The 26352-nt window shown below is 42.8% G+C and overlaps 1 protein-coding gene across 1 annotated transcript in view; it reads left to right on the top strand.

The window, feature by feature from the left end:
• ADAM23 (ADAM metallopeptidase domain 23) overlaps positions 1–26352 on the top strand; it is a 475404-nt gene that overhangs the window by 32853 nt on the left and 416199 nt on the right. The window contains 2 exon segments of the mRNA XM_040441050.1: positions 5545–5774; positions 25260–25336. Coding sequence (XP_040296984.1) covers positions 5545–5774; positions 25260–25336 — 307 coding nt within the window.

The raw sequence follows: 26352 nt of genomic DNA, 5'->3' as shown, positions 1-26352 counted from the left end.
CCAGAGGGGGATCAATGGCAAAGATTCTCACAAAAAATACATATTTTAATCAGGGTCCATTTTTATGCATCTTAAAGGGAAACTCTCAAAAATGTGCCCTGCTGGAGCCTAGAAATTTTTTATCTTTGGCCACGGGAGTACAGGCCCCATAAATTACTATATTTTTCGCCCCACAAGACGCACTTTTCCACTGTGCCCCTGCGTCTTATGGGGCGAATGCTGGCAATTTACATCGCAGTCTGCGATGCTGCAGCATCGCAGACTGCGATGTATTAGTGAGGAGGGAGGAGGGACTGTAGTAGGCGGAGAGAGCGGCGGGGCCGTGCAGGCACTGTACTCTGGCCCCGCAGCTCAATATGTACTGTATTATACGTAGTGTTAATCATCAGATCTAAACTGAATAATGATGCGCTCCCCCTGCTCCCCATGTGTACCCTACTTACATGTCACGCTCCTATAGTAAGTGCTAGCAGGCAGGCCGGGCGGCCGTAACTCACGGAGGTCACGTGCCTGCTCCGTCTACTTTATGAATGAAGTAGGCGAAGCAGCCATGTGACCTCAGTGAGTTACGGCCGCCCAGCCTGCCTGCTAGCTGCTAGTGCTTACTACAGGAGCGTGACATGTGTACCGGTAAGTACGTTACACATGGGGAGCGCATCATTATTCAGTTTAGATCTGATGATTAACACTACGTATAATACAGTACATACTGAGCTACGGGGCCAGAGTACAGTGCCTGCACGGCCCCGCCGCTCTCCCCGCCTACTACAGTCCCTCCCTAGGAATCTGTGAATGGGATAATGATGGGGGGGGGGGTCTGTGGATGGCATTATGATGGGGGGGATTTGTGGATGGCATTATGATGGTGGGGGGGATCTGTGGATGGGACTGTTATGGGGGGATCTGTGGATGACACATATAGCAGTGTCATCCACAGATCCACCACCCCATAACAGTGCCATCCACAGATCCCCCCCATCATAATGCCATCCTCAGATCCCCCCCACCATCATAATGCCATCCTCAGATCCCCCCACCATCATAATGCCATCCACAGATCCCCCCACCATCATAATACCATCCACAGATCCCCCCCACCATCATAATGCCATCCACAGATCCCCCCACCATCATAATGCCATCCACAGACCCCCCCATCATAATGCCATCCACAGCTCCCCCACATAACAGTGCCATCCACAAATCCCCCACCCAATAACAGTGCAATATCCACAGATCCCCCATAATAGTGTCATGCACAGACCGCCATTAGTTCAAACCCACCAAAAGCACACCTTTTGGTTAAAAAATTTTTTTTTCTTATTTTCCTCCTCAAAAACCTAGGTGCGTCTTATGGGCCGGTGCGTCTTATAGGGCGAAAAATACATTCATCTGACAGAAAAGAACAAGTGATTATGTGGCTGGAGGTACATTAGGCGGTCATTGAATAACAATTTTATTGTAGGCCAGTGGAGTACAGGCCCCCAAAATTAGGCATTCATCTGACAGAAAAGGCCTTTTATGCCCCTGTATATACATAAGACAAGGACCATTCTTTGTTCTGGGTTATGGTGGATATGTGTGGGCTGGCATGAGGAAACTCAATTACACGTGGTCGTCACAGGTGTTGAATTCCTCCGAGATCCATGCCTCATTCATTTTTAGAAATGTGAGGTAGTCCACACTGTCGTGAGCTAGGCGAGTGCGCTTATCGGTCATGATCCCCCCCCTGCTGCGCTGAACGTCCGTTCGGACAGAACACTCCACAAGGGGCAAGCCAAGAGTTCCATGGCAAATTATGCCAGCTCTGGCCACAGGTTAAGCCTGCACACCCAGTAGTCCAGCGCTTCCTCACTTCTCAGAGCGTCCACATCGGCCGTTAAGCCAATGTAGTCGGACACCTGTCGGTCTAGGCGTTCCCTGAGGCTGGATCCGGAAGGCGGCTGTTGATGGGTTGGCTGAAAGAATGATCTCATATCCGAAGTGACCAACACATCTTCAAACCACCCTCTTCTTGCAGGCGCGGTAGGAGTTGTACCCGCACCTGTTTCGCTGTGGGTGGAAATTCCTCTGCCAGCGCCCGCAACAGCAGAATTCAGCATCTCTCGCAGCAAGGCCTGGAAATGCTGCATTCTGCCAGCCCTCTGTGATGCTGGTAACATGTCCGCCATTTTGCGTTTGTACCGGGGGTCTAGGTACGTTGCCACCCAGTACTGGTCCTTGCCCTTTATGCTTTCTATACGAGGGTCCCTCTTCAAACACTGGAGCATGAATACCCCTATCTGCACTAAGTTGGAAGTGGTGGAGCGCCCTGGCTACTGCTCATCACCCAGGAGAATGTCGTCCTCGGTCTCCTCCCCCCATCACACGGACAACACCAGGGATCCCCCTCAAGCCTGCTCTTTTTGCTCCTCCCCCTCCCCCTAGCCATTATCCTCCTCTGACTCCTCTTCAGACTCATGCTGACTTGTCTCAGATGGAGTAACCCCCCCCCCGGGAATTCATTCAGCATTGCGACTTCCTCATCTTACAGCTCCTGCTCATCGACGGCTTGATCAATGACACGATGCAATGCACGCTCCAAAAAGAAGACATAAGGTACGATGTCACTGATGGTGCCCTGGCTGCGACTGGCCAGTTTAGTGATCTCATCAAATGGCTGCAGAAGTGTGCATGCGTCGCGCATGAGCAGCCACTGGCGCGGTGAAAATAAACCAAGCTCCCAGTACCTCTCCTGCTGCAGAGTTCGTACAGGTAATCATTAACGGCACGTTTCTGCTGGAGCAGCCTATCAAGCATATACAAGCTGGAGTTCCAGCGCACCGGGCAGTCACAAATCAGGTGTTTGATGTACGGCACGTGTGTCATTTTGCCCTGTTTTAGCGCGCTCAGCAGATTGGCACCGTTGTCGCACACCACTTTACCAACTGTCAAATTGAGCGGGATTAGCCACTGATCGGCCTGTGACCGCAGAGCTGAAAGCAGTGCAGGACCGGTGTGGCTCTTGGCTTCCAAGCACATCAGCCGCAGCACAGCATGGTAACGTCTCACCTGGCACGTGGAATAGGTTCTTGGGAGCTTGGGGGGTGCAGCGGAAGAGGCGGTAGCAGTGGAAAAGGAGGAGTCAGCCGAGGAGGAGACGGAGGATGGAGTAGGAGGAGGAGAAAAAGAGGCAGGCTTGCATGCAATCAGTAGCGGTAACACCAAATCCCCACGGGTGCCACGGTCACCCAGTGGGCAGTAAAAATTAGGTACCTTCCCTCCCTGTGTTTGCTAGACCACGTGTCTGTGGTCAGATGTATCTTGGCACCGACACTGTGTGCCAGGGATATATTTGCTTGCCGCTGAACGTGTCCATATAGCTCTGGGATGCCCTTCTGGGGGAAATATTTCCATCTAGGAACTTTCCATTGCGGTGAGCCAATGGCCAAAAAATTTCTAAAGGCCTCCGAGTCCACCAGTTTATATGGCAGTAGTTGGCGGGCTAGTAGTTCTGACAATCCAGCGGTCAGCCGTTGGGCAAGAGGGTTATCCGGCGTCATCAACTTTTTATGCTCGAACATTTGTTCCACGGAAGCCTGCCTTCTGCCAGATGAACGAGACGACGGCACGGTGGAAGGTGGAGTGGAGGACAAATGGACAAATGGGAGGAGAGAGGAGAAGGAGAAGAGGCAGGACGTGGAGCGCCAGGAGTGTGGCTTTGTGGGTTCTGATGGCATTGCTCCTACTGGGCTTGGTGATGGGAGGCCAGGTGCCTTCTTAAGGCAGTCGTCCCTAGGTGAGTGTTGGGCTTACCACGACTTATGCGTTGACAGCACAGGCTGCAGATGGCAACACTATTGTCAGCAGCTGACACGTTAAAAAATTCCCACACTGCGGAGCCATGTGCCGGTGTCCTGGGAGCGCACGATGTGACCGTGCATGGTGGGTGGCTCGCTCCAGATACATTTGCAGTCTGCTTTTTGCCTCCTGTGTAATGCGAGTTCTGCCTGCTTTTCCTCCCTATCTGCTGCTCCGTCTCTCCCTCTGAACTCCCCTCCTCTTCCTCTCTTGTGGGCACCCACGTGATGTCAATCGACATGTCATCATCGTCACCTTCACCACCACTGACAGAGATCTCGGAGTAGGCAGTAACAGCGGGGACCACCCTTCTTGGGCTGATCTGGGTACTGTTGCTACCTCCTCATCCGATGCCAAGAATGGCTGCGCATCGGTAAGGTCTGGGAATGGATGGGAAAATATTTCCTCTGACTCGAGTGGAGGGGCTATGGTGGTGTCTTTGGGGGTGCACACAGCAGAGAGTGAGGAGGGTGCAGAAGCGGAAGGCTGAGTGAACCACTCAACTAACTCTGATGTGTCCTTTGATGTAATCGCACGCACCTTCTCCAATTTCCCACTTAGGCTTCGGCCTGGTGCACCTGCCCTACCCCTACCACCCTCGCGGAACAGCATGCCTCTTCCTCTGCCTGTCATTTTCAAAATGACCCTGTGCCAAAGTTCTTAAAGAAGAGCAGTATTTGTGAAAGCAGGTATATCACAGGCCTCAATCAGTATTTGGTGGCAGCAGGGATATCAATCCCCTTAATCAGTATTTTTTGGAAGCAGGTGTATTGCAGGCCTCAATCAGTATTTGGTGGAAGCTGGTATATCAAATCCCTTAATCAGTATTTTGTGGCAGCAGGTATATAGAACCCCTTAATCAATATTTGGTGGAAGCAGGTATATCGCACCCCTCAATCAGTATTTTGCGGAAGCAGCTGTATCAAACCCCTTAATCAGTATTTTGTGGAAGCAGGTATATTGCACCCCTCAATCATTTTTTTGGCGGTCAACAGGTATATCACACCCATTGCAATTAGTTGTTCCAATAGTGTTTGTCCCTCTATAAAGCTGCGGTGTCGCAGCAGAACCGCACACAACTGCTGCATAATACAAATGCACTATAATATACTTTCTACGTTAGAAAGTGTATTATAAGTATATCACACCCCTCAGTATATCACACCTATCGATAGCACACCTATACCAGTCCATAAAAGGACTTTTCTGGCCCTATTATCTAGCGTTTGGTGTCCCTAACAGTCTGTCCCTGCTCCACAAAGCAACCTCTCCCTACACTGGCAAAACACAGAATTTAAAATAGCTGCCAGATCTGGTTCTGTTATAGTGTAGGGGGTGTGTCCATGTGCTGAAACGTCTCAATTGGCTGTCCTGTCTCACCTGATGTGTGTGTTATGGGTCAAAGTTCAGCGCAATGCAAAAGAATATGGCTCCGGCGGACATCGCCATATTTTCGCATGTTTGGCAAATCGCGAACGCGCAAAGTTTGCCATGAAACCGCCGGGCGAACCGCAAGGCCATCTCTAGTTATCATAAGAATGAATGTATTTTTCTAAAGAACTTAATTACAGATGTAATTTATGGAAAGGAACTAAGAGAGGTATTCATTTTAGGAAGCATGACTCACATTGTTACACTCTGTATAGTCTCCTATGAGACAAAGAGCAAATGCAGTAAAATCTTTTTTTTTTCTCTCTCCACCAGCTCCACACCGCAATGAGACTGCAGGAGGCATGGCTGGCACATTCGCAGATGAAGAACAGGCAACACAGCATAACAGCAGCAGTAGGGAAAGCACTAACCACAGCCAGAGCAATGAAATGCACAAAGAAATCACACTGCCTTCAAGACTGGTCTATTACCTTAACAAAGAATCTGAAAGTCCATACCATATACTGGATACAAAGACAAGGGACCAGCAGAAGCATAACAAGGTACACTTTCCCTTGGACAAAAAAAGAATGCTAGTTGACATGACCATACTCTACAAAGAATCATAATTCGTATCGCAATTATAATATCACGACATATGCATGAACTAACTGTATATATAATCAGATACAGACTGATTTGTAGCATACATGCAAGTTTGGGCACCCCTGGTCAAAATTTATGTTGGGCACCCCATACGGTTAGTACCTAGTAGCACCTCCTTTGGCAAGTATCACTGCTTGTAAACGCTTTTTGTAGCCAGCCAGAAGTCTTTCAATTCTTGTTTGAGGGATTTTCATCCATTCTTCCTTGCAAAAGTCTTCCAGTTCTGTGAGATTTCTGGGCTGTCTTGCATGCACCTCTCTTTTGAGGTCTATCCACAGACTTTCAGATCAGAGAACTGTGAGGGTCATGGTTAAACCTTCAACTTGTGCCTTTTGAGGTCGTCTATTGTGGATTTTGAGGTGTTTTTAGGATCATTATCTATTTGTAGAAGCCATCCTCTTCTCAACCTCTTGTTTTTTACAGTTGGTGTTATGTTTGCCTCCAGAATTTGCAGGCATTTCATTGAATCCATTCCTCCCTCTACCTGTGAAATGTTCTCTGTGCCATTGGCTGCAACACAATCCCAAAGCATGATAGATCCAACCCCATGCTTAATGGTTGGAGAGGTGTTCTTTTCATGAAATTCTGTGCCCTTTTTTTCTCCAAACATAGCTTTGCTCATTGTAGCCAAAGAGTTCTACTTTTACCTCATTGGTCCACAGGACTTGTTTCCAAAATGCATCAGGCTTATTTAGATATTCTTTTGCAAACCTCTGATGCTGAATTTTGTGATGAGTATGCAGGAGAGGTTTTCTTTTGATGACTTTTCCATAAAGGCCATATTTGTGCAGGTGTCCTCAACTCCAGAGTCTGCTAAATCTTCCTGAAAGTCTTTTGTAGTCAAGTGGGGGTTCTGCTATGCTTTCTAGTAATCCTACCAGCAGCTGTCTCTTGACCCCCACTGTTCCTTTTAACTGCCAATTCTCAATTACATTTCGAAATGGCAACCTAAAAACGATTTGCCATCTTCTTCTCTTGCTTTGCGGGCTTCAATCAATTTCCATTTTCAGAATGTCAGGAAGCTGCTTAGAGGAACCCATGGCTGCTATTTTTTGGAACAAGGTTAGAGGAGTCTGGGTATTTATAAAGCTTTGAAATTTGCATAACCTGGCCTTTCCTAACGATGATTGTGAACAAGCCTTAACCCTAACAGGCTACTTAAGGTCTGAGACCTCGGTCAAAGTTATCTGTGTGCTCAAATCTCCTTGGGTTCCCATACTTTTGCAAGGTACTCCTTTCCTATTTTCACTCTAAAATTGTACAAAATCAAAATAATACACTGATATTGCTTAAAATGTTGAAAAGTGTATTTCATCTTTAACTTTTTGCCTTTTGGAAATGATTTAATCTTCAACTTGCTTAACTGTTCACAGTAACTGTAATTTTGACCAGGGGTGTCCAAACTTTTTCATGCCACTGTATAGTATTTTTTATTCACTCTTATTTTGCCAGAATCTTCATTAATCCCTATACTCCTGTATTAGTGTACATGTCATGTTTTAGGGGATTAATCAATATACTTTGGTTATGAATATGCCCCATTGTGTTTAGGAGTGACCTTTGATGATGCCTTCTGGCCTGTCACTGAGTAACCAGAAAAGACAGGGCTGGCATCATGAAAAGAGTCATAAATCAAATTAGATATACTTTCACAAGGTGTAATATAAAAGAACCCATCATTTGTTACCCATTTTGTCCTGAATATGGTCACACCTCATATGTGGTCATAAACTGTTGGGGCACACTGCAGCGTTCAGGAGAGAAAGAGCCCTATGTGCATTTGAGGCCTAGTTTGGCGATTTATACAGCACTGGCCAACAACTGCAAAGGCTCTGAGGTTAAATAAAAATGTTACCCCATTTTTGAAACTACACCACTTACAGAATTTTTCAAGGGGTATAGTGAGCATTTTGACCCTACAGGTGTTTTGCAAAAATGTAGTCACAGCTGATGTCCATCATGTGCCAGTACGAAAAGCAATCCCACACATTATTATGCAGTGTTCTGGTTTTATAAACACCCAACATGAGCCCTAATCTTTTCCCTGAACATATGAGAGGGCTAAGGAGTAAAAAGAACACCATGTGCATTTCAGTCCTAATATGGTGATTTACACCTCTTGTGCTGACAACTTAAGAGGCCTTGAAGTAAATTAATAAATGAAACCCCTGAGATGTGACCCCATTGAGATTTTAAGTAGTGTAGTAAGCATTTTGACTTCACAGGTATTTTTAGAAATTAATGCACAAGCGACTCGGCAAAATAGAAATTGCAAGTTTTCTACATATATGGCATTTCACCAGGGGCAGATTGGCCATAGACCCTACAGGGAAATTTCCCTGTGGGCCGATGCGCAGAGGGCCACTCAAGCCGTCCTCATAACAGTGATACAATTGAATACTGTGGCTGGGACTGCAGTATTTTGTGCTGCCCTGTGGTATTTGGTTCTGCTGAGGCGGGATTCTGTGCCGCACTATGGAATTGCAGGCCCCGCCTACTTCAGTTGTCCCCTATTGAACCCTGTTTGGGTACACTGCAGGGTTCAAAAAGGAAAAGACCACCTTTTGGCTTTCGCAGTGCAGATTTTGATGGATTGGTTTATAAGCGCCATGTTACTTTGGAACAGCCTCTGGGTGTTAGTGCAGCCATTTTCTGACAACCAAACTTTTTTGGTTAATTTTCTTTCAACAGAGCTGTGTGAGAGCTTATTTTTTGTGGAATGAATTCCTATTATCATTGGTTCTATTTTGGGGTAGATATGACATTTTAATCACTTTTTATTTAGCTTTTTAGGAAGCAGGATAAAAAAATGCAGCCATTCTGCCATTGCTTTTTGGGTTTTGTTATTGCAGCGTAAACCGTGCGGGAAAAATTATCCAATTTTTTTTACATTTTACCACTTTTAAAGTATTTTTGAATACAAATCATGTTTTTGCATCCCCATTTTCAGTGAGCCATATTTATTTTTTATTTTTTCTGGCGATGGCCTTGTGTGAGGGCTTGTTTTTTGGGATACATAAGATTTTTTGATTGATTGATATTATGATTTTGGGGGGAAAGATGACCATAAAATAGATGGTCTAGCATACTTTTTATTTATTTTTTACAGCGTTCACTTGACAGTAGATCATATGGTATTTTTATAGAGCAGATCGTTATGTTTGTTTTGTTGTATCAATAAAAGAATAAAAAAAAAAACATATTTTCGTGTTGCCATTTTCTGAGAGCCATATTTTTTTCATTTTTCTGGAGGTGGTCTTATGTAAATGCTTATTTTTTGCATGATGAGGTGAAATTTTTATGGATATCATTTTGGGGTGCATGATAATTTTTAATCACTTGATATTACGATTTTTGTGAAGAGAGGTGACTTAAAAATTGATGTTCTGGTACCATTTTAATTTTTTACGGCATTCATTACAGACATGGCAATACCTAATATTTCTAGGAGAGGGGTGCTTTTTTCACTTGAAATTTTGATGTCTTGTAAAACACTTTTTTCACATTTTTTTTTTTAAACTTTTTTTTGTTCCACTAAGGCCTCCTGCACACGAACGTATTTTTTTGCGGTCCGCAAAAACGGGTCCCGTTTTTCCGTGATCCGTGACCGTTTTTTCGTCCGTGGGTCTTCCTTGATTTTTGGAGGATCCACGGACATAAAAAAAAAGTCGTTTTGGTGTCCGCCTGGCCGTGCGGAGCCAAACGGATCCGTCCTGAATTACAATGCAAGTCAATGGGGACGGATCCGTTTGACGTTGACACAATATGGTGCCATTTCAAACGGATCCGTCCCCATTGACTTTCAATGTAAAGTCTGGAGTCCCTTTTATACCATCGGATCGGAGTTTTCTCCAATCCGATGGTATATTTTAACTTAAAGCGTCCCCATCACCATGGGAACGCCTCTATGTTAGAATATACTGTCGGATATGAGTTAGATCGTGAAACCTCATTTCCGACAGTATATTCTAACACAGAGGCCTAGCAGCATCCGATCTCTTACAGGGGGCTGTGATCAGCACAATTAACCCCTCAGGTGCCGCACCTGAAGGGGTTAATTGTTCTATCATATCCCCCTGTAAGAGATCAGGGCTGCCAGGCAGCAGGGGGCAGACCCCCCCCCCCTCCCCAGTTTGAATATCATTGGTGGCCAGTGCGGCCCCCCCCCCCCCCTTCCTCCCTCTATTGTAATAATTCGTTGGTGGCACAGTGTGCCCCCCCCCACCCCCCCCTTCCTCCCTCTATTGTAATAATTCGTTGGTGGCACAGTGTGCGCCCCCCATTGGCCCCCCCTCCCTCTATAGCATTAACAACATTGGTGGCCAGTGTGCGGCCTCCCATCTCCCCCCCCCCCTTCCCCGATCATTCGTGGCAGCGGGTTACTAGCAATAGTACAATAGTAAAAGATTCATACTTACCTGGGAGCTGCGATGTTAGTGTCCGGCCGGGAGCTCCTCCTACTGGGAAGTGACAGTTCATTTAGCAATGCGCCGCATAGACCTGTCACTTACCAGTAGGTGGAGCTCCCGGCCGGACACGAACATCGCAGCAGCCGGTAAGTATGAATCTTCTACTATTGTACTATTGCTAAGTAACCATGGCAACCAGGACTGTAGTAGCGTCCTGGTTGCCATGGTTACCGATCGGAGCCCCAGCGATTAAACTGGGACTCCGATCGGAACTCCGCTGCCACCAATGATGGGGGGGGGGGGGAGATGGGAGGCCGCACACTGACCACCAATGTTGTTAATGCTATAGAGGGAGGGGGGGCCGATGGGGGGCGCACACTGTGCCACCAACGAATTATTACAATAGAGGGAGGGAGGGGGGGGGGGGGCGCACACTGTGCCACCAACGAATTTTTACAATAGAGGGGGGGGGGCCGCACTGGCCACCAACCTATTATTACAATAGAGGGGGGGGGGCCGCACTGGCCACCAATGGTCTGCCCCCTGCTGCCTGGCAGCCCTGATCTCTTACAGGGGGCCGTGATCAGCACAATTAACCCCTTCAGGTGCCGCACCTAAAGGGGTTAATTGTGCTGATCACGGCCCCCTGTAAGAGATCAGGGCTGCCAGGCAGCAGGGGGCAGTCTTGTACACAGTTTGTAGTGTATTCTAACTAGAAGCGTCCCCATCACCATGGGAACGCTTCTGTGTTAGAATATACTGTCGGTTCTGAGTTTTCACGAAGTGAAAACTCAGCTTTGAAAAAGCTTTTATGCAGACGGATCTTCGGATCCGTCTGTATAAAAACTAACCTACGGCCACGGATCACGGATCACGGATCTTGTGTGCATCCGTGTTCTTTCACGGACCCATTGACTTGAATGGGTCCGTGAACCGTTGGCCGTGAAAAAAATAGGACAGGTCATATTTTTTTCACGGCCAGGAAACACGGATCACGGATGCGGCTGCAAAACGGTGCATTTTCCGTTTTTTCCACGGACCCATTGAAAGTCAATGGGTCCGCGAAAAAAAACGGAAAGCGACACAACGGCCACGGGTGCACACAACGGTCGTGTGCAGGAGGCCTAAAGGACTTAAATATTTTGGGGTCTGATCCTTTATCCAATGCAGTACAATACATGCTTTATTGTACAGCATTGGAACTGTCAGTTTCACACTGACAGTTTGCCTATGAGACCCAGCCTAGGGGGTGGGCCTCATAGGCTTCCGTAGCTGACAGGCCCCTGCCCGATCAGTGCACCATACATTCACGCTGTTTGTATATGTCGAAGGTCAAAAAGGGGCTGTCATTAAAAAATGAAATGCAATCTGAAGACAGCATATTAGACAGCTATCAGTACATATGGGAGGTGTTATCAGTGACTGACCGCTATCTCTGTATACACACTTACACAGAGCATGCTATCAATCACTGATAACACCTTCCCCCATGTACAGCTAAAGTCAGAAAGAGCAGTGTATAAACCACAAGTTTTACTGAATGTTTTCCCAGAAACATTATATATATATATATATATATATATATATATATCAATCAGTCTGCTTAGCTACCTCCTGCTCTATAACATGCTGCCTGCAGACGTCATTGCATTTTGTGTTGACTGGTCCTCTTTAACATAAACTGGGGTTATGTGGAGATAGGAGGGAGTAACTGAACTGCTGTAAGAGTGTGAGCTCTTGAAACAAACCTTAGTGGTGGCAATGTAAAGGTATTAATTATTTAGATAGATCAAATGTTTTTTATTGGTTGTCCAGCCACACCCACACATCATGTATACTTCAGCGATGGTAATCGTGACACATAGTCTACCCCTCGCCCCAGGAGCCAAGTGCCAGTGAAAAGGGTTTGATTCTGGTGTTACTTGGTAATGCTAGGACATCCCTGTTGTCAGTGACCCGTAATAATATCTGGAGATGTCAACAGCTTAAGTTCCACATCCAGAGGATTAAGAGTCCCACGTGACTCCTCAGCCATTGTTTGGAGATCAGTGTCTTAAAGTTTTGAGACCTAAAGTATGTTTCACCATACTTTAAAAATATATCACAAGATGAAGTTCTTAAATTTTTCTTATTCTGTCTTGTGGTTACAATTTCCATTCATTCTGTTCCTTGGGAAACTAAATGACATCCAACCTGGCTCCTGTTCTGTAGACCTAGCTTTCCAGCCTGTTAATGGCAAATCTGCCAGTTGCTACAGTAATACATGGTTGGCACTTGAACGGTAGCTATGTTGGCTGAAGTCTAGCTTTCCTTTAAAACATACAGTAAGGGCATCTGTCAGCAGATTTGTACCTATGAAACTGTCTGACCTGTTGCCTGTGCGCTTGGCAGCTGAAGGCATCTGTGTTGGTCCCATGTTCATATGTGCCCGCATTGCTGAGATTTTTTTTTTTTTAACAATGCAAATGAACCTCTAGGAGCAATGGTGGCGTGGCCATTACTCCTAGAGGCTCAGCTCTTTCTGCAACTGCTGCGCCCTCTGCACTTTGATTGACTTGAGAAGTCAGGTCCAGGTGTGATCACGTTTACACTGCCTGGCCCTGTGAATGGCAGTTGCAGAGAGAGCAGAACCTCTCAGAATAATGCCAACGCCCACATTGTTCCTAGAGGCTCATTTGCATATATTACATTTTTCTCAGCAATGTGGTCACATATGAATATGGAATCATAGGTACAAATCTGCCCTTCAACAATTTGGCAGGAGACCAATTAAGAACTTGTGCTAGTGACTTATTTTATTTTAAGGTCATTTTCCGCTTTCATGGATAGCATGACTAAATTATGTCCTGTCTATCTGTGTACTGTATGTCATTGTAAAGGCAAGAAAATGTGGAAAGTTCTTTGGTTTTTAAAGGTTCAATTCAGTTATAGTGCTCTTTAATGGGAAGTCAAGAAAAATACCCACCCTGATGATAATCATTATTTTATTGTATCTATATCTAGTTATCACATAGACACATTTACCTCCATATGTGTGAATGGTATCAGCAGCTCTTCTTGTTTTCAATTCCCATTGGCTGAATAACGCTCCAATTTTTCACAGTTCTGATAGATCAGATGTCAGGTAGTCACTAGTGTAAATTATAATGTAATCGCAGAGTACCTTCACCAGTGTAAAACGTAGCCTTTACTGATGATCATTAAAAATCACTCAATTTGTGCCCTTAAAAAGCAATTAACATTGAGGCTGGGCAGGACAAGGAAAAGAAAATTGACCCAGACTGATCCCTTATCGTACCCTTTCCAGGCTTGGCATCTCATTTGGGATTTAGGGAAGTATAATCATATCCTCCCCTTTCTGTCATAGCGATTGTTATGTTGATTGGCCTATCCTGCTGTTATTTAAATTTTATTGAAAGCCATACTTTGATTATCAGTATTTAAATGGTGTGTGGTAGATTTTTAAAAGTGTCTCAGTAGTAGCAGCATTGTGGACATTTGGTATGTGATGCAGATGCATTATATTTGGTCCCAAATATGTGGGGATTGTCTTTCTTTATGGCCATGAGATTTACCATTATCATTTGGGTATTACTACAATAATATAATCTGATTCGCACACATATCATTTCTGTATGGTTTGTTTTTTGGACTTTTTTTTTGTTATATGTGGTCCCCTGATGAACTAACCCCAGAGAACGGTTCAGAGAAACGCGTCGGGACAAAGTTTGCATTCCTGGGACATGTGGTATGTGCTCCTTTCTTTTCCACTGGTGATCAAAACCTGGACGCCACTGGTTTATTTGGGAGCATATATGTATTATGAGCAATTATTTTCGTTGTAACTTTATTCTTTTCTGATACATACATAGACTTATGACATTACTATTGCACTGTAGTCATATTAGGTCTCTTCTCGGGTGGCGGTATCTATCCCTTGTCAGGAACATATAGGGCTTATCAGGAGGTTCCTGGCATGGGATCGCCCCTATCGGGTCAGCCATTCCGTTTTGCTAGGCAGGGCCTATAGCTTAAGTGTAAACGTGATCACACCTGGACCTGACTTCTCAAGTATGAGGCTGAGTCCATTTTCCTTTCCTTGTCCTGCCCAGCCTCAATGTTAATTGCTTTTTAAGGGCACAAATTAGGTGAATTTTTAATGATCATCAGTAAAGGTTACGTTTTTCACTGGTGAAGGTACTCTGTGATTACAAAATGAATGACGCTCCAGAATATTGCAGGGCATCTACAGGGACATTGATATCAAGATGGTCATCACAATGCAATCATCAACCAATCATTTCAGCTCATCATTTATACACAGACATATTTTAATATAGCGTCTGTTGTGCTACTAGAATGGTTTCACATTTCTTAGTAGTTGACTGTAATATAATTGTGTCATCTTGACAAAGATTACTAAAAGTTCACGGTGAGAGACATTAACACACTGTACTTGAAGGCACACGTTTGTGATATCGTTTTTCTGGTTCTTGCTATGAGATACTAGATATTACAAGACATAGACTGAAAGAAAAATCCACTGAACCACAGGTCTAAGATGGGGCATGATCAGAGCTTTCTCTCATTTGTTTGGAAGGAAATCATTTTCTGTCTCTTCATGGTGCGTCACCCAGCATGTAACTTTCTGCTAGTTGTTCCCCCAGCAATCTCAGAGATGTAGGATGGAACAGTAATGTGGGGAATTATGTAGGATTTACTGTTTCATAAAGGCATGTCCACCCACGCAAGGAAATTTGCAGAGTAGTACATGGTGAATTGAAATACATAGGCGGCCTATATATAACTGGTTGCTCCTGCTGATTTTCTGATTGCTCCATGGGGACTTTTCTGAGTTTGAGAGAATTACAGTGTTCCTACCTGAAATCACTCTCTGCTCAGTACATGCCAATCCCTTTCAGTGCAGCTGAGCGTTTCTGGAGGAAAGATGTCTTCATGAGTTCTCTATCTCTAAGTGCAAAGCTTTTCAGGCGCCTTATGTTTCTCTTCATTTTGGAACTGGATTGAATGTCAGAATTTTCCTGGTTCTTTGGATTGCATTACAGGCATGATTAGCAAGTCTAGCATGTTCACATGGGCTTATATGTCACAGACTCCTGTTACGTCAATATTTCTTAATGTAACAGGTGTCGGGGCTGGGCATTAACGTTATTTCTTCTCCTCCTCATATGACAGTTACTATGTGTTTATTGCAGTTTGACATACCTTCTCTTATCTGTAAATAGAAGTTATTCTCTATTTATAAATGTTCAGCTTTTTTATATATGTGTATATTTCATTTAACACATTGTTGTGATGTGTGTATATTCAGCATATTGAATAACAGACATCGGATTGAAATTAAAGAGAGCCCTGTCATCCACACATTCCCGCATTCACATCCATCTGTTGGGATATGCGGTTTTAGCAAATAAAGGTTATGTGGCACCATCTTCTAGTCCTTAAAGGGGTTGTCCCGGCTTTTTAATATTGATGACCGATCCTCAGGATCGGTCATCAATATCAGATTGGTCGGGGTCCGAAGCCTGGCACCCCCGTCAATCAGCTGTACAGTGTGCACGTGCCATCTTCCTTCCGCTGCTACGGTCCCATATACAAACAGCAGATGGCATGTGTGCACAGCAAGCGCCATCTCTACAAACAGCTGATCGGCGAGGGTGCCGGGTGTCTGACTCCCGCTGATCCGATATTGATGATCTATCCTGAGGATAGATCATCAATAGTAAAAGCCCGGACAACCTCTTTAAGGTTGATTTTCATGTTGGCTGCATCTTTTAGACTGTGTTCACACGCCATGTTGGTAGATTTATTTTACTTATTGATTATTTTAGCTTTGCAGCAGCTTTCACAAAACTGCATAACAAATGGGGTGTTTTTTATGAAGCCACTACTTTCTGAGAAGCAGTTTTGTTAAAATCACGACTAAAGTGTGTAAAATCACAACATATGAACACAGCCTAAAACTCTGATCCGGGATATAACATAATGTTCTCCTAATTTCATATTGGCTTTGCTGTATGTCTGTTATTCACACTGCACAATTATTTCCAGGTCTTGGTGTTAAAACTTGACCTCAAATGGACATCTATTTTCAGTGTTTTGCATTCTCTAAGCTTTTGCTGGTTTAGTTTCTGTATTTTCTTCTTCTCTACTACTCTCAGCTTACAAGCTAATGCACATTGTCATATCATGGCTGTGGGCAACTTCCAAGTTGTAGGAGGGTGTAAATTTAAAAGAGTATATTGTTTTTGTATTTTAAATGGAAGGCATAAATGAAAATGACCCTTTTCTGTTATGCTTGTAGATTTACTGCAGTTGCAGCTCATGATCCGTGAGATGAATGAATACTTTAGTCACATGATCCATAATGGGCCATTTCATTCTTTATTGCCATATGGCCATGCAATGAAGCGTAGAATGAGGCAGCAAAGTAGCCGTGCTGTCACAGTTTACACATCCTCTTCTTAGTTAATTCACTGGAAATCATCATCACAAAGGAGTCATGGGTTGTCATGTCTGTCCTTTATTCTTATTGGGTCCATGTTCTACTCATTTAAATCCAGGAGGATTATAGGCCATATATGCCCCTCTGGAATTCTAGGAAGAAGGTATCTCATTGCATACCTTCTTTCCATAATTCCTGAGGAGCATATATGGCCTATAAGTCTCCTCACACCAACTGAGGCACTTTCCGTAGGGAGAGGTAGTTTCCCCAAATCCTGACTTAGGCCTCACTCCCAGTTAAGCCAGTACTCTCTGCAGTGATGGGGGCAATCACCCCAAAACAGCTGTCTGCAGATGAGGTGCTAGCTCTTGAATTTTGATAAAAACACAACTTTTTGCAAAATATATCAAATCAATCATTAATAGTACTGTGATATCAACACAAAATGCAATTATATAATTTATGACATATCTATTATCTATCTTTATCTTAAAATAGAACATGAGGCAGCACTCCAATGTTAGTGAAAATAATGGTGGCCCTCTATCTATCTATCTATCTATCTAATATCTATCTAATATCTATCTATCTCATATCTAATAGAAAACAAAAAGCAGGCACAACCACCTTCTGGAGAATATAACAGCAATTTAATAAAATGTCAGCAATTTTATTCAATAAAAAATAGCGGCAATTTCATTCAATAAAAAATATCGGCAATTTCATTAATAAAATATCCAAAAGGCAACAGTAGCAGTAGCAGCAATATATTCAGTGATAAAAACAGTAGCAGCAATATATTCAGTAATCGAAACTAGCAGCAATTACCGGTAGATCCAATGGTGAAATACGTGTATACACTCAATACTCAGTTCATATAGAGATGGTATAGATGTAGATGAAGATGATGTCTCTGAGTATAATTATGTCAAAGGTCCATATTTCTCGTCTTGAGTAAAAAGTCTCCTTATAAGGATATAGTAATGATATAAAGGGAGTCCCACTTTTGAATGTTTACACCGCCAAAAAATCCAATAGACAGCCCAGTGTGTAGAATCATATAATATGGATACTTATAATTTGTACAACGTTTTTTGGAAGGTCTCAATGAGACTCTTACCGCTTGATGGCTGCTGGAGTGTTCGTTAGGTGTCTCAGCAGATTACTACCTACTCACGTGTGTGATCGGGCACAATCCAGGAAGCGGGGAGTGAAAGCCATTGACCGGGACGCTGACTTCACGTGGTCGGAGCGTTCCGCTGTGTAGCTTGGTGGATGTGTCACCTGACTCTGCAGGTCAGGTGTTCCTAATGGACAGGTCAGGTGGTCAGGTCAGCTGGTTCACTGCTGTGATCAGGTGATCCACAGGTCTTGTACACCACAGGTCCTATACGTATTTAAAAGCTGTATTAAAAACGTCTTCTTTTGTGCGCACAATTCTTCTATACTTTGGGTCCGGACCGATAGTGGAGATGTAGAAGCCGCAGTTCGCTATTCGCTAGACGCGTTTCAAGGCAACTTGCCTCTTCCTCAGTAGCACTTTATATCATTACTATATCCTTATAAGGAGACTTTTTACTCAAGATGAGAAATATGGGCCTTTGACATAATTATACTCAGAGACATCATCTACATCTATACCATCTCTATATGAACTGAGTATTGAGTGTATACACGTATTTCACCATTGGATCTAATTGCTTCTAGTTTCGATTACTGAATATATTGCTGCTACTGTTTTTATCACTGAATATATTGCTGCTACTGTTTGCTGCTACTGGTTGCCTTTTGGATATTTTATTAATGAAATTGCCGATATTTTTTATTGAATAAAATTGCTGACATTTTATTAAATTGCTGTCATATTCTCCAGAAGGTGGTTGTGCCTGCTTTTTGTTTTCTATTAATTTTCTCTGTTTACTGGGTAGGTGACCCAGTGAGCAGTGCACCCACCGTTATCTATCCATCCAGGTGTTGAGCCTCCAATCCATTTATTTCAGTCTATCGCATATCTATCTATCTATCTATCTATCTCATATCTATCTATCTATCTATCTATCTATCTATCTATCTATCTATCTATCTATCTATCTATCTCATATCTATCTATTTCATATCTATCTATCTATCTATCTCATATCTATCTATCTATCTATCTATGTCATATCTATCTATCTATCTATCTATCTATCTATCAATCTATCTCTCTATCTCTATCTCATGTCTATGAATATACAACTGACCTTAATTTAATTCTCAGTCAAAATAAGTTCAAATTTGCATTAATTAAAAGGAGCATTTCTAGTGAATTAGTTGCAAGGTAATCTCAAGGTCCTTTTCTGTGCACATCACTTATTTTTGCTTGCTTGGCAGAACTCACCTTGTTTGACCTTCTGGTTGATGGACATTGAAAACAGTGTTTCTCCATTTGCTGCTATGCTCCCTTGCACTGTGATAAAACTATGTCAGCATACAGTTCTTTAGACCAAATTTAAAGGGAAACATTCTATACATGTGATTATGAAAGTAAAAGAAAACAATTCACGACACAGTCAATGACTACACGGTACAATCTGCCATCTGAAGTTAGTGAGTGAGCCATGTATCAATAGTGAGTTAGTGAGTCATGTTACAATATGTTTGAAAAAGTGTCTTCTAGACATCTCTCACATCATCTGTCATGAACAAAGTGTGACATTTAGAACTTGATGATATGTGCTGTATACACCATAGACTTTAAAGTGTATCTCCAATTATAAAGGTTTCAAAAATGAATAGTACAGGTGACTATAAGAAACGATGTAATGTTGTTGTTGTTATTCCTCCCCGACCGTCCCACGTAAATTTACATCGACAGTCGAGCATTTAGAATTGGCGCCTGGTAGCAAAGTGGGCACCATAGCAGCCAGGTGCCTGCTGTTTTAAACAACAGGCACTCGGGACAAATGTATGCGATTGACAATACATTGAAAACATCTAGTAGGTTAAAGACCGAGAGCACGTGCTTCCGGACATGCTCAGGCTCCCCCTGGATGCAATGTGCGGCAGCCTCTGTACTTAGGAGTGGTACAGGACATTAGTTCCTATGGAGAACCTGCCTGTGGCAGGGATCCAGAGGAACATAGTGTAATTCTAATGCATAACAGTCTATGAGAAAAGCAGTCTCATGATTGCTTGCTATAGTTTCCTAGGGGAGCTATTAAAAAGTGTAAACAATTTATTTATTTTTTAATATAAAAAAAAATACAAAAATATAAAAATTCAAATCACACCCGTTTCCCAAAGTTAAAATACATAAATAATTTATAGAATTAATGGGCATCAGCAGGGGTGAAAACACCCATACTATTAAAATATAAAAATACTTATCCATATGGCAAATGTTAAATGGCCAATTCGCCAGTTTTTGGTTGGTTCACCTCCTACAAAAAAATGTAATAAAAAGAGATCGAAAAGTCATACACATCCCAGAATGATATCAATGAAAAGTACAGATTGCCCCCTAAAAATTGAGCCCTCACACAGCTCCATTCACATAAAAATAAAAAAGTTATGTGCGTCAGAAAATGGCAATGCAAAGGAAAAATGAATTTTTTCCAAAGTTTGATTTTTTTTTCAGTATTAGAACGCAAGAAAAACTATACATGATGCCTGTATAGGTTACACACATACACACAGGCGTCTCCAGTGCTCAGTAAAACATTGAAGACAGACTCTCCTTTGCAATGCTCAGTTATAGCGCTGCTAAGGAGACTTTTTACACCCTGTTTCTTCTACGAAGAAAATCTTTCACTAATAAAGTATATTACAAAAATGTTCAACATCCCTGTGACTATACACTTAAAAATAAACTATAACAACAGTTACACTTTAAGGGCTCCATTTTTAGGATACATATGTGATGCAACTATGGTATATAAAGTATTCTTTTAGAGCAACCATGTAGCAACTATATAAAACTAAATAAATTTTTATCTAAAGATGTCACTAGGTGACTTTGGAGCATTTTCTGGTGTACTGTCTAGCAGTGGTGTACATAGAGAAGTAAGGGCCCCATAGCAAGGATCAAACCAGGACCCCCCCACAGGACAGAAGAGTTTCCGCCTAAACCCCTTTCAATGACCCTTGGGCCATTTTTTTTCCACTGCCTCATTTGCTAAAAGTGGTTCCTTCAGAGCAGGGGTGCTCAACCTGCGGCCCTCCAGCTGTTGCAAAACTACAACTCCCAGCATGCCGGGACAGCCTACAGCTATCAAACTACAGCAGGGCATGGTGGGAGTTGTAGTTTTACAACAGCTGGAGGGCCGCAGGTTAAGCATCCCTGCTTTAGAGGGTAGAGTCCTGACCAAGTTTTCACCTCCAGTAGAAGAGGAGATGATCCCAACTGGGCCCGCTCTTGCTCTGGGCCCCATAGCAGTCACATGGTCTGCCTCTATGGTAGTTACGCCCCTGCTGTCTAGACTTCTTTGCTTAACATATTTTGAAGCAATCAAAATCTCTGAGAATACTAGGACATTTAACATTAAATGTCTTGGTTTTCGTGTTGAAAAGTCCTATCAGATATGATATTTTAAATGCCGTTTTTGCAGGTTAAGGAGATCGCAGTAATAGACTCTAAAAGGGTTGTTTACAGTAATATTTGATCTGGTATTTATAGCCATTGTATAGTGAGTATAATAAAAGCTTCCTGATGAAGCTGGTGTGGCGAAACCTGGGTCGAGCGGTGTTATAACCACGGAGATTTTATTCTGTTTTATGCCTATTGATCTTATACTTTTGTGAGTATAATAAAAGCTATTACCATTGGAAACATTGGTGGACCTTCACTATGTGCCTGCACCTTTATATCTACAGAGGGGTGGTTTTGTGACCGAGATTATCCTCCTGTGGAACCTCATTGTTTGGCATCACCTAAAAGCTGTCGTATCCTATCCTGATCAAGCCCTTTGACCCACAGCCAAGTGAGGCAGCGCGACACCTTCCTTTGAACAGAATCATAAAGTATATGACAATGTCTTTCTAATAAAGTTAGAACAGTCCCTTCACCTCACATAGATCCAGTGCTCCCCCCACTCATTGTTCCCAATTGTTCTGCTAGATTTTCTTCAGGCTGGCAGCTCAGGGGACATGCTGTTTCTGCTGCAACTTTCTCCCTATCACAGCTCAGGGGGCATGTTCCTTCTGCTGTAGTTCTCACTCCAGTAGGGGGTGGTTCAGAAAACTGTAGAAACGTTTCTAGACCAATGTGTTAAAGAGGACCTTTCACCAGAATAAAACATTTAAACTAACTATACAGACGTGTAGAGCGGCGCCCAGGGATCCCCCTGCACTTACTATTATCCCTGGGCGCCGCTCCGTTCTCCCGTTATAGCCTCCGGTACCTTCATAGTTAGGCTCCACCCAGGGGAACCTGCCGGGGTCTCCTTCTCCCATGCTGTAGCGCTGGCCAATCGCAGCGCTCAGCTTATAGCCTGAGAGAAAAAAAAACCTCTCAGGCTATGAGCTGAGCGCTGCGATTGGCCAGCGCTACAGCATGGGAGAAAGAGACGCCAGCAGGTTCCCCTGGGTGGAGCCTAACTATGAAGATACCGGAGGCTATAACGGGAGAACGGAGCGGCGCCTGGGGATAACAGTAAGTGCAGGGGGATCCCTGGGCGCCGCTCTCCATGTCTGTATAGTTAGTTTAGATGTTTTATTCTGGTGAAAGGTCGTCTTTAAGTTTAAGGATGTATTACATTTAAAAATGTGCAATATTGGATACATTTGGTGCAGATTCAAGCAAAATTTAGATCAAATATTACCCTCATAATAAATTCTTCCATATGGCCCACATTTTCTATAGAAAGTACTCCACTTTCTTTGTGGCAAAATTTTGGTGCACCTAATTTTAGACATATTTACTATTTAGATAATAGAAAATAATAATTATAGTGCATAAAAGTGGCCCAGATTAGAGCAATTTAGTGTTTACATTTTTTCGAGGACAGAATTTTGGTGCTTTGGGGCAGAATTTTGGTTTAAAACAGAATTTTGGTGTATTATGAAACATTTTTCAGTCTGAGACAAAATTTTGGCATATTGGAATTTCTCATGTCATTTGGACAAATGTTTGGTGTAAACTAAGCCAGCAAATAGGTATTATAAACTAGACTAGACAGTTTAATTTAGCACAAAAAAAAAATAAGATTTCCAATGCAGAACTATTGCAAAAGTCATAAACTGTTTGGAGTTCCGGGCACTGAGCCATCATTATAGAATTTCAGACACTTTTTTAAGAACTGTTATTTGGCTGGGACCTACCTGCCTCTTCGAACGTAATGTAATGACCTATCTGCCTCTTTGATCTATGTAATGTAGAACTCATCATATAAGTACAGTATCTAATGTACGTCTCAAAGCTCTTAGCCTCTATAGTCAGAAGTTCTGTAAATGATAGCATATATATTGATTCATTTGTGCATTAGCTGTTATCTTTCATAACTGCAATATAATCTACACCCAAAGAAAAGAGAACAGTGTCCTACGTTGTAATTAGCAGCGTGTGGATACCCCATTCTTTTTTTGTGGCTAATATGGAAAAGGAGCCATGTCTGATGAATGTTCAATGTAGTTTTACATAGCCTATTTTTGATCTTTATATTTTATAGCAGCACCCAACAGATGGTGGTATATAAAGTAGTACCTCTCAAATGTTGTGGTGGGCTTTATAGTTGAGGCATGCCCAGTTGTTGATAAGTTCCAGAGGCTGTTTAAAAGTCAGCAGAAAATGTCATAAAATTGCAAAAAAGATTAATCTGTTAAATCGCTTGCAGATCTAGGAACGATGCTTTGGTGGGCTTTTTTATATGCCTGCACAGTGTCAGGCTAGAGGGCTCATTAGTAAAATTCATTCTGGGGCCCACTGTACAGCTACATGCAGATACTACCAGCTGGTACAGTGGCAGACAGCAGCAAGATGCTGACTGGCTTGCTTCGGTACCCTAAAGTTATCTCAGCTAGGGGGATTTCCCTGTTTCCCTGTGGGCCTGTCGAGCCTGTGCCTGCAGATATTACATATTAATGCCAAACTGGCACATGATCACTTAATCCAATGGCTGGCTACAGTGGTTATTCCAGTAAGTATGGTGTGTTACTGCCAAGGCCGGTGACTGCCTGAGTAATCACATGCATAATTTGCCTATAGTCCTAAAACTGTTTTTGCCTTATCTTGACATATGCCTTTCACTCCGATAAAACTTAACTTTTATTACAGCTGAATCATTATTACTGACCATTAAGTCTACCCATTTAAAAACTATCAGTTGTGTTGACTATTTTCTGTTAATGGATCAATTTATACTCAGTTCACTATCTGGACTGTAATTCAATAAGGGGCTGGAAGCTGCGTGCTGGCTCCAGACTCCCCCCTATTCTTATGCTGAATACACTTGTGTTTAGACTGAATACACTTGTGTTCAGACTGAATACACTTGTGTTTAGACTGAATACACTTGTGTTTAGACTGAATACACTTGATCCCAAATACACTCCATTATTATGCTGAATACACTTGTGTTTAGACTGAATACACTTGTGTTTAGACTGAATACACTTGTGTTTAGACTGAATACACTTGTGTTCAGACTGAATACACTTGTGTTCAGACTGAATACACTTGTGTTTAGACTGAATACACTTGTGTTTAGACGGAATACACTTGTGTTTAGACTGAATACACTTGTGTTTAGACTGAATACACTTGTGTTTAGACGGAATACACTTGTGTTTAGACTGAATACACTTGTGTTTAGACTGAATACACTTGATGCCAAATACACTCCATTATTATGCTGAATACACTTGTGTTTAGACTGAATACACTTGATGCCAAATACACTCCATTATTATGCTGAATATACTTGTGTTAGGCTGAATACACTCCATTATGCTGAAGACACTTGATATCTATAGGCTACACCCCTGCTCTAAAAACACTCTCAATGACTGTCCTCCATGTATTGAGTAATCACATGCCGCACAAACCTTTATGTAACTGTGATAATCTCTGGTTCATGGACACATTTGACTCCTCTTGTGCATATTTAATTGTTCCACTGCACTCAGAAGACAAATAATTTATACATTCAGATATGCATAAACCATGCCCAGGCTTGTAAAAATCCAGTAAGAAAAAATATTGAGACTTCTTTTTTCTTATTCTGGGTGGAGAACATAACTCTAAATTGGCGAGTAGCTTACTGAGTAGTCAAAAGTCAAGAACTCAAGAATGCGTTTAAATGATATTAAAGATGGTAGCTTTTGAGATGGAAGAGGGGTAATGTAGATCATCGTGGATTAGCTGGCTAATATTATATAATAGTAATGATGTGATAATTTCTAACATGATCTAAAATGATTCTAACATGATTTAATCTTAAGGTCTGTACTCCTACTTATGAGTGTATTACTGTATGTGCGCTAAATTCAATTGTATACACTGTGACTACAGTATTTCTTTTTACTCTTAGGCTGTGCATCTTGCCCAGACTAGTTTCCAGATAGAGGCCTTTGGTTCCAAGTTTATCCTTGACCTGTCATTGAACAAGTAAGTATATTATCATCAAACACTGCATTTATTTCACTTGTGTCAGTAAAACCGAATTATTCATAGGGTATTTTGCTCAGTTGCAAAAATTATAATGAAATAGTATGAGGTTTTTGTACAGTCCTTTTATTTATGGGGTAATATGTCTTTCCTATTGCATGTTTTATAAATGTGACTTTCCTCCCTATGGCATCTGCGTACCTGAGCACTGCTGCATTACAGCTGAGACCAGGTCCGTACATAGTCCTTACTCCAGTCCGTATTTGGTACCCCTACCATGGGGACACCCCTTCTATGTAATATATGGATCTGTGTACATTGCACACTGAGTATCACTGCAAGTTTTTTATTCAAGGGTGCTCATATAAACAGACACTTCATTTTTTTAGACATGTAATGAGAAAGCTATCTTAGGGTTGTTTCACTTCTACGTTTAGACGTCTCTGGCAGCCTTTTCTTTCTGAATCTGGCATTGCTGAATGTTACCGCTTGCCCACTGGCCCCATTGACTATAATGGCATCCGGCAGAGGCTGCACGCAATGGTTTTTGTCCAGCCAAATCCCAGCATATTTTCTGGGAAGCGTCCGGTATGTTCGGTCACTTGGTTATAGTAGGCGGAGACTTAGGGGACTTGGTTATAGTAGGAGGAGACTGCCCTTGTTCTCCTGGGCGTCTCCTTCTCCTAGGCTGTAGCGCTGGCCAATCGCAGTGCAGAGCTCACAGCCTGGGAGGTTTTTTTCTCCCAGGCTGTGAGCTCTGCGCTGCGATTGGCCAGCGCTACTGCCTAGGTCCTAGGAGAAGGAGACGCCCAGGAGAACAAGGGCTCCTCCTACTATAACCAAGTGGCCGAACATACCAGAGGGCATAGCGGGAGAACGGAGCGGCGCCCAGGGATAATAGTAAGTGCAGTGAGATCCCTGGGCGCCGCTGTATGTCATGACACTTAGTACACAATGTTTTGCCAGATGAAAGGTCTTCTTTAATAATTAAGAATCCTGATTTATAAAGTGTTTCT

Source organism: Bufo bufo, chromosome 7 (genome assembly GCF_905171765.1).
Source record: "Bufo bufo chromosome 7, aBufBuf1.1, whole genome shotgun sequence".
In the NCBI taxonomy this organism is placed as follows: domain Eukaryota; kingdom Metazoa; phylum Chordata; class Amphibia; order Anura; family Bufonidae; genus Bufo; species Bufo bufo.
The sequence above is the reverse complement of the archived record's forward strand: the minus strand, read 5'-3'. Positions and strand labels throughout refer to the sequence as shown.